Below are 10,032 nucleotides of genomic sequence, written 5' to 3' on the forward strand. Positions count from 1 at the left end.
CTGCATCGTTTTTAATGAACTTTTCTGTATTGAAAGTTAGATTAGGAATTAAATCATTTTTTCTTAAGCAGCACAGAACATATCTCCAAAGGGGGAAGCCATCATTCTTTTAACAAATTCACATACGTTATACAGCATTTTCATTGGATTTGACAGAATAAACAGTTAGATCATTTTATATTATGGTTGCTGATTCCTTTGAGTGCAAACAGTAAACATAATTTACAAAGATTCTCAAATGTATCCAAAAGATATCCAGTTCAATTATGCATCTCATTTGAAGCTGGTGGCTAGAGGTGCAGCTCTCTTAACAATTTAAAACAACAATTTAAACTTAATATAAGATTTATCTTTATTAACAAATGTATATCAATCAATATAACAGCAGTCAAATCATGTTTTAAAAACTCAATACATTAGATTTGTTTTCTCAAAGTGTGTCTGTATGGCAAAGGAACATGCTGTGTAATGCTGCTCTCTCATTTGCTTTGACTATTCTCTTCATTGTCATGTGACTAAAAACATACCCAGGTCCTCCATCACAACATTGAAAGGAAACTGTAAAGTAAAATAGTAAAAGCAAAGAAAAGGAAGACACAGCGCTAAATCAACAGGTCAAAATGAAGAAACACACTGGTCTTCAAAACATCTTTAACATCACAGTATTGTTCCAGTTGATTGTTAGAGTTTGACCTGGCGTCATACGGTTTCAGTCACTAAGACACATCTCTCAAATGGAAACAGCTGGGAGTTTATAGTTTTTAGAGCTTAGTATTGTTAACACCTGTAATCTTATGATTGTTGCTAGTTTCAAACTTGTGGTACCTGAAAAATTCCCTCAAAGTTCATGATTTCATTTCAAAATGTATTATCTCCTTTTTCTTTCATGGTGGGCATTCACATACCGTTAAACTTTTCTAATTTAAACTTAAAGGTTTTAATACTAACATGTTTTTTCCGGCAATACTAATTAAATGATCAAAACTGCAGTGTCATTGTGAGCAAATGGGTGTTGCCAATAAATGCAACATTTGTATTAGATTCCCATTAAATGTTTGGGCTATCACAAAAAGCAAATTAGCATTATATTGAATCAATGTTGTATGTGTAAAGCAAGAAGTAAGTCAAAAATCATCTTTGCAAAACTCATAATCACTAGTAGTCAATCATAGTTGTTGTTCATAAATCCCACCAATCTGTCCTTAGTTACAGGTATTATTATTTCAAACCTGAAATTATGTCACATCAAATTGAATGTGGCAGAAATCCTATAAAGCAGAGGCAGAACAAGCAGAGCTCAGAATGAACTGTTGGATTTCGGGGAAGAAGAATTTCATTACATATGCAGGATTTTCTAATCTAATGTGGGACATGTGTGGCCTGTAAACCAGGAGTGTTTAATATGTGTTTGTAATCCACTTCATAATGAGGATGTTATTTACAAGCCTAAGCCCGAGTGAGGTGAATATGTGTCTGATTAGAACTGAGAGGAAGCTAAGAGAAATGGGAGTCAGGGATACAAGAAGCTGAGACAGTGACATGTGTCCTCAGCCAATGAGACCACCCGAGTTAACCTTTAATCCTAAAAACATCTCGCTAAATGTCAACTGCTGCACGATGAGTTGCTTTACATTCTGTGCAAAACCAACATAACTGTGGTTAAGACTAGTTGTGCTGCTTTATATTCTTAATTTACAAAAGTATAATAGTTGGTTAATTGTTGAGGTGCTTGCAAGCAACATCTATGTATGCCAAAAATAAGACCATGGTGATATACATTGAAGTATGTATGCATACAAAATAATACGTGTAATAAAGTATGATTTCTATAGTGCAGGCCAAAAACAACAACAAGCAAACCTGAGTTTACTGAACTCATAATAACCCCTGTTCTCAGATTACACGAGTGAATTGTCTAATGAAAATTGTTCCCCAGAAACAAATTATAAGGGAACTAAAAAGGATCACAACCATCAAATATTCAAACTGGGACAGCTGGAATTTGAAATTGTGCAAATTTATCCCACTTGCTAACCTCTCCACCAAGGAAGGGAAAAATCTGTGCGTGCAGAGAAAGGGAGAAATCAAAGCCAAAACAAGTGGAAATAAAAGGTTAAAGGACGTAATGTTCTCACATAACTTTAGTCATTCTGAAACAATTCCAACTTGACGAAACATATACATGCATGTTTGTGAACTTGATATGATACAAAAGCAAAAGAAAACAGCAGACAGTAAGCAACTGATGGCCTGAGTGTAAAACAACTTGAATAACATTTTGTGGGAACACTCAAAAACAAAATGGAAACATGAATAAATCAAGTTATTATTTTTTAAATACATGAATACATACAAAAGTGGTAAGAAGTTTCTTTGCACTCTTAATATGAAAATTACCAAAACATTTTACAGAACCCTCCCAACCCTACTGCAGTTGTTCATAATAATACGACAAACAAGCCTTAAAAAATAACTCTTGCTAACGTATTCACAATATCATGGCATGACAATTACCTTTTTGTTCCACACAAAACAATGTAACAGTTTTTTTGCAAAAAAAGCAAGGCCAAGATGGTCAAGTGTCATGATGTCAGAAGTCAACAACCATCTGTCATCATAGGAAAGGGTTTCAAAAGTATTCTTCCAATTAAGACTAAAATGTCCATGAGCTCTACATTAAAACTACTGAAAACACTCAACTCTTTATTAAAAAGCATTTCTTTTTTGATTGTAACAATGCAGTTCAACACATTCAGACTCATATTTCTTGTTGGCCCAGTGATTACTGTAGTCCTCTGAAGACAACGATAACAACATAAATGTGTAGGTGCGTTTATAACAGTCTTTGATCAAGTCCCCTAGCGTGTTAATACTTGTTATGCCATTCGCACTGACCAACACTCACCTCCTCGATGTCCAAGTTTTTTCGGGATTTGTAAATAAACTCTCCAATTGCTACAAAAACTGAGAGGACGAGTCCGGCTGCTAGCACAATAAAGATTCCGCCAATGTTCTCCACACCCAGAGCACTGGCCTCTTTGCTGTCCTCCTCTGGGCAGCCATTTCCTCTCCACCATTTCTCCTTCATCATGTGCAGCTTCCCTTCCTCCTGAAGCTGCAAGATGGCGATGGTGACCTTGTCTCTGTAAGGGGAACCTAAAAACAGCAGCCGGATCAAATCATTATTACAGTCAAAACCAGCGTCATAACCTTTGGGTTTTTTGTTTTGTAGACAGATTGGGAGCATTTTTTGGTTATCGTTGTTGTTTTGTGTTTTGTTTTTCATGTCTCTTACCAATTGGGGTTCCCACTCCATAGCCCTTTGAATCTATCAAGCCTCCAATCTGTGTGAGATTGCAGTTACGCTGGCTGATGTACTCGATGCTGGTCGATTCCATCAGAAGAGCATAGTCTGTGGTGAGAACCCTCTGAATCCCCTCCCGGTTGTTTTTCACCAAGGCCGTATTTTTCCTACTGCTCATGAACGCCCACATTTTTTCGTAAGTTGAGATCTTAGATTTCTGTTAAATAAGAATTGGGAAGTTTAGAACAATGCATTATGGTAGTCAAGGGAGCAACAACAACACAGACCTTTGCACAACACAGACAATGTGGATGCATGGTCATTGGTTGAGGCTTTTATTTAATATTTCATATAATTTTGGAGTCTAAAGCAACCATCCTGATGAATAGCAGGAGATTGGATGGGACAAGTTTGTACACATTTGCCCAAGTTGATTCCATTTTCTCTGAAGAATAATACATCCTTGAATCTTTATTGAAGATTTGGCCAGAGGCTTTTCTTAATCTGCATGTATGAGGAAGTTAACCCTTGACCCTCCTTTTTATCCCGAACCCAACCCATCACACAGAACTTGTCACGTTGCGGTAATGACTGATGGCTCAAGGGTAAAAGTTGTCAGGATTATTAAACTCAAAAGTGGTGTTCTTGTTTGCATCCCCATTGTTGTAAAGGTACATCTACCATTTGCTGTACAATGAAAGAAGATTACCTTAAAAAAGGTCATGGTGGAGCCGTCTCTTACAGCACCGTACTCTATTTTCGTTTGCTTGGCCAAGTCATCTGCAGAGTCGATTGGAGAGTCCATCCTCTCCACAGTGAGGAAGGCAGCCAAGTTGGCAGTGTATGAGGAGATTATGATCAGCGTAAAGAACCACCATATTCCACCAACTATCCTCGTAGAGAGGGCCTTAGGCATCAGCTCAGATCCTATAAGATAACACAAGGTACATTAGGAATTCCACAAACAAATACATACATCAAAGATGGTAAAGGAGGTGACAAAAATAGTAATGCCACTGATTATCTTGTTTATTTAAAGGCAGGCCACACATATTATACTATGCATGAAGGAGATGGCTGAAGGTGATCTACCAAAGGGAAACTACTGCCAGGTATGAACACAGCATAACAACATAATGATTGCAGGAAGTGTACCTTGCTGCATAAGTGCTCCAACTCCAAACCAGACACTGTTTATTAGAGTGAAGTTGTTTTCGACCACATCCGAGTCTGGGTTGCAGGGGTGAGGGTTGTACCACTCATAAGGAGTAAACCTGAGGAAGAAGAATCAAAAAGAAACAATAAATTATACAACAAACAAAACTCCTTATGACCAAAGGCACATACAAATAAACTACTGTTGCTAGTTACTGCAGCAGTGTGCAAACAAATCTATAGGTCCTTGTTGCAGCCAAAATAAATGCTTGAATACAAATAAATCCAAATGGCCGTTTGAATTCAGGAATTATAAACGGTTAGAGGAAATTGAAAAAACATTTTTGGCCAAACAATGTGACTTAAAGTGCAATAAACCATAACAAAAAAAAACAGACAAAGAATTGTATACACACAATCATCTTCATCCATTTAAATGTTCTTTATGCTTTACCTGGCAATAACAAAGAGCACACAGCTGACACCCAGGCATGCCAGTAGCACATACATCCAGATATCAGGAGACAGAGGGTTGAGGAAGGAGAACACCCCTGGATTGGTGCCGTTGGGTTTGTGGTAGAGGATGCTGATTCCCAGCGTCATAAAGGGTTTGGAGAAATCTATCACCTTTTCCCTCACATATGTGATAGTGAGAGGGGCCACAGCGAGGTCAGCCACCTGGTACAGAAGCATCAGGCAGAACCAGAGTCAGAAACAGATGCGGATCATATGGATATTCTCTCACATATAATATTGACTGCTACTCACATGGTCAATGAGTTCTCGCACCATGCCGTTCCACTCTCCCTTGTCATTCTGAGCTCCATATTTGCCATCAGTCACCAACTTCACCTCATAGGAGAAGCCCAAAATGTTGGAGAGCTCTTTGAGCAGGTCGAGGCAGTAGCCCTCAAAGCGATCATTTCCATACAAGGGCTTATCAGATTTCTTATGCATGACGTAGGGATTTTCCTGGAACGAGGCAGAAAACCGACTTTATTCGTTTTTGTCAAGATATTCATGAATGAATGCTGTCTGATAATAACTTGAGATCATACCAGAATAGTTGTGACAATGAGTGTCCTGTTGGCCATTGAGTCGGTCACATTTGTGGATGAGTCCTTGTTGCTTTCTGTTAAATTAAGGCCTGTTTGAGTGTTCCACACGCCAATCTGTAAAGAATAAGATATTTAAATAATCACACATTTGTCAAAGATAAATAGTTGCCCAGGTCAGGCTTACTGGAACAAGGTAAGGAACGTAAAAGGGGGGGAAAACAAGCACGAGGAATCAGAATACATTTAAAGTCCAAACAGAGATGAGAGAGTGGTAAAGGAAAAAAAGGAAAAGTTATAAAACACAACATCTGAAATGAAGCTTGAAATTCCATGTCAAGTGCAGAAATGTTGAACATTTCTTTCCACCAGTTCCTAAAACTTATTTTTAAGAAGAAGGGGAGACATCACACTGAAGGTAGAGAAAATCCATTTAAAAAAGGTCATATTCGATTAGTCTGCTAGGGCAGCTAAAGTACAAACCTTTTTCCACACTTTATTCAGGCGATTGTTGCCCGCGATTGTCTTGCAGAAATAATAAAGAGAAAGAATTTTAATGACAAGGTCCTGAACTTAAAGTCAAAAACAATGATGAAGAATTTGCGATTAAAGACAAAAAATACAATAAATAAATCTGGGTATAACTCTTCTTTGGTTTGAAATTACAACCTGTACTTTCAATTGTATTAACCAAGGTTTGATTTCTTTGTTGTGAAGAAAAATAATGACTTGCCTAATTGGAGGGCAGCATTGTCAATGTTATTAAAGGAACATCTGCACACCTTCAAATGACAGCTACAAAACTAATTGCAAAAAAGGCTGTGTATCAAAACAGTTGCATGTTTTTTTCTTTGGCATAATTGCTACACCGGTTTTCAATACTGACACTGTATATTGTTCACAGTGAATAGCTGTGACCCTGTTTGTCTATGCTCTGCTATGAAGTTCCACAATAACAGCCTTTAATAATAGACTTGGGTTAGATAGCTCACCTTCTCCAAGCCATCTTCCTTGAGGCTGATGACATCTAAATCAAATTCTTTCCGCAGGCCGTCCGTCTTGTTTACAATTATTTGCCCGGTCAAGCCGTTCCATTGTGCCTGTGGCAAAGAGAGAACAGAAAACAAAACCTATGAGTCCATCAGCTTTTATTGTCACACACATAAATGCAAAGTCAAGCAGAAGCCTGGAAAATGTTAAACAATTTAAAACATGAATAATTGATGAGTGCTACGCTAGGCAAAGAACATTGACAATGGCTAACTGCATCTTATTGGACATTAGCATTGGCTGGATCCCCAGAGGAAATATGAAGTATCTCTGAGCATATTACATGGTGGACAGTGATGTAAATGGAGCAGGCAGCATGGCCTCTGTGTGTGTGTGTGGAGCGGCGGGTGGGCAGCAGGGCTCAGAGATATTTGAAAGCAGTTGATAATGAAGTGAGCTCAGCTGAATAACATGCAGGTTTAGTCTCTATTACAGAGAAATGGGCTGCATCCTTTTTCTTTATGAGAAGATGGCATATATGCAAATCATTATACCAACTGAAATTTGCCAATGTTGAGCCCTTGGCATTTTTGTCTCGCTGTGAATCAAAGCATGCCGAAAATAGAATTAAAGGAGCAGTCAACCCCAAAACAAATAAACAGAATTTATTGGGGGCATTTGGAGTGACACAAGCCAAATGCCACTGATGATCACATGGCTTTACACCACCACAAACTCATACCAATGTTTTGGGGACGAATGGCGCCTTTTGGTTTATCATCTTGTTCTTTTATCCTTCAAATCTTAAAGCTTTGGTAGCAATGCAGCCCTTTGTAATAATGAAGTAGCCTTTGTTTTACTCTAGTGTTGTTTTGCTAATTGTGTTCAGAATACGTTTGTTTTGCTTCCTGTTGATTGAATAGATTTGTCTTCAGTAACAAACTCATTTCTGTTTAAAGAAAAATAAATGTTAATTAAAGAGCAATTCATATAACTGAGTGTGGTACATGGCCAGAAAGAAACATATGATTGAAGATTAAACCTGATTAAACTTAAACATCACGTTTTCCCCTTCAATAAGTGTCATCCGTTTCCTATGCAAAGGTCTCTCACACCACATAGGTTAGACGTATCGCTTGGTGAAGTTGCTGTTTGATTAGACCGCTTCACACAGTCTTATTGCACACAGCTGTGAGGCCTACTGGACTCCTAAATCCAGATTTATTCATTAAGTCCCTTTTAAAATCCCCACTAATCAAAAGGGTCTCTGTCTGACCATGTGTTGGTGTCATTACTGTACATGTAGTGATGACATGAATCTGCTCGGATTGGAGAATCCAGATGATAGAAAGGATGAGAATAACCTTCAGCACGAAGACCTCACTGATAATCCCTGAATAAACCTGACAGACGAGCATTGTGAGAAAAACTCATTTGGCTCTTCTACTCCTCCCTCAGGACCCTTTACACCACCCTTACACACAAACATGCCCTGCGTGTACATTGTTAAGTTAAGGAGAATTGTCCAAGTGCACAAACTTGTTTTCTTGAGTTGTGAGTTTTACTTGAAACTCTCTCTGCAAAACCTAACTTTTAGTATTGGGCTAAATATGTGCTACAGCAGGGTTATTCAATTGGCGGTCCGCGGGCCAAATCTGGCCCTTTGAGTATAATGTTAAAAAGTAATCAAATTATTTTTTTCTTTTTCTAAGATTTTTTCTTTTTTTTGGGCCAGAGTGCCTTTATTCCAGAGAGGGTGTTAAATTGAGAGATAGAGGGGAAGACATTGCCTGAAAACTTTGACGGGCTCGGGTTTCGAACCCACCTACTAGCTACTATAGTGACAACTCCTGTCATTTATTGCATCTCTAATGATTAGATAATTTCACCTAAATTAAATCAAATGAAATGATGTTGATGGTTAAATTAGCTTCACATGAACTTGCCATTTAGATCTCTAAAGGCCTTGGGGCTATGTTGTTTGATTTAATTAAACACAATATATGCACTCCACTATGCTGTTGTAATATTTACTGTATCTGGAGCTCTTAATATGATTGCTCATATTTCAAGACATCTTTTTCCCGGCTCTTTGCTTTGGATCATTTTCATCAACCGGCCCCATTCCAAACTAATTGAATAGCCCTGAGCTACAGTGTAGAAATGGCAGTGAAATTCTTCTGACCTGGGCTTCTCCCGCAATGCAACATATATAATAAAATCAAAAATATTAAATAGTGCAAAAAGTCTATATACATGTAAATAGAATATGATATGTACAAGAACAGAATATTAAATAGTGTACATTAAGATAAAATCAAATACGGTTTATTGCAGTGATAACTATTTATATATAAATAAGTAGGTTTTAAGGGGGGGAAGTAGGGATGTCCCAATCACCTTTTTTTGCTCCCGATCCGATTCCGATCATTTGATTTTGACAATTTGCCGATACCGATTTTTCCCGATCCGATCTTTATGCAATGTTGTCCCTTGTCCCTTGAGGTTATTTTTTTATTTAAATTGGATATTCTATCCAACATGGATAGAGCTTCTTTTTTTCACAGCAGCATTGGATCAAAACAAAATAAATCTAATCAGTACTCGTTAGCTTACTGCTACAATTAGACACTGTGCCCTGCCCACTCTGTTGCCAGATTTGAGAGAAATAAGCAACCAGGTCTATGAAAACAAGCCCCAAAGAAGCATGATACATACATGTGTAATTTGAAACCAAAACTAAGGCCTCAGGATGACTTTAAGATTTGAACATGGTCATTTTTTGTTTTGTAACATTGAATACAAAATTTTAAAAAAGTATTTAAGAAAAAAATAAAATAAAAAAAATCCCAATCCCCGATTTTTTTCTCCCGATTCCGATCTTTTGAAAATCACGTGATCGGCTCCGATCCCCGATCACGTGATTGGATCGGGACATCTCTAGGGGGAAGCGAAGCAGGGAAACGTTTTCTGATTCCTCTGTAATCTAATTCTTCTCTTAATCTCTCTTTCCTCCAGTCTTTAAACCAGAGGAGCTCCGCCAGGCTCTGATGCCGACGCTGGAGTCTCTGTACCGACAGGATCCAGAGTCTCTGCCCTTCAGGATGCCTGTGGACCCTCTGCTGCTCTGCATACCTGTACGTATCCCTGCTGGACTTCAGATTAATTGTATTCCTTGTGTATAAACTGCTCTGTCCCTGTGCATGTGTGGGCTGCTGCTCACGGTCTTAAAAAGTATTAAAAGTTGATAAATCAATTTAGCGAAAATGAAGGCTATTAAAAAGTATTAAACGGCATTTTCCAAGGTATTACATTTTGTAGCTTGTTTTCAATAAGTATATAAATTGTCCAAAGAGGTTGTATTCTACAGTCTGCCTGAATGTAATCATTGCGTAGGTGTGCAGTGTGATTCTGTGTACCGTAATTTTCGGACTATAAGGCGCACCTGAATATAAGCCGCAGCAGCTAAATTGAATGATGTGTACATATATAAGCCGCACTGGACTATAAGCCGCAGGTGTTTTAATG

General features: G+C 38.0%; 1 protein-coding gene across 1 annotated transcript; it reads right to left on the reverse strand.

The window, feature by feature from the left end:
• On the reverse strand, positions 1 to 7,285 carry LOC104963619 (glutamate receptor ionotropic, kainate 1-like). The gene is made up of 10 exons (XM_010792230.1): positions 7,247 to 7,285; positions 6,507 to 6,614; positions 5,998 to 6,039; positions 5,518 to 5,631; positions 5,228 to 5,431; positions 4,914 to 5,137; positions 4,460 to 4,578; positions 4,014 to 4,231; positions 3,296 to 3,521; positions 1 to 3,156 (listed from the first exon to the last, which is right to left on the reverse strand). Exons 1-10 carry the CDS (start codon positions 7,283 to 7,285, stop codon positions 2,867 to 2,869), a joined length of 1,584 nt encoding a protein of 527 aa, XP_010790532.1. The 3' UTR covers positions 1 to 2,866.
• Positions 7,286 to 10,032: the final 2,747 nt, after the last annotated feature.

Source organism: Notothenia coriiceps, unplaced genomic scaffold (genome assembly GCF_000735185.1).
Source record: "Notothenia coriiceps isolate Sejong01 unplaced genomic scaffold, NC01 NC01_scaffold00036395, whole genome shotgun sequence".
Lineage (NCBI taxonomy): Eukaryota > Metazoa > Chordata > Actinopteri > Perciformes > Nototheniidae > Notothenia > Notothenia coriiceps.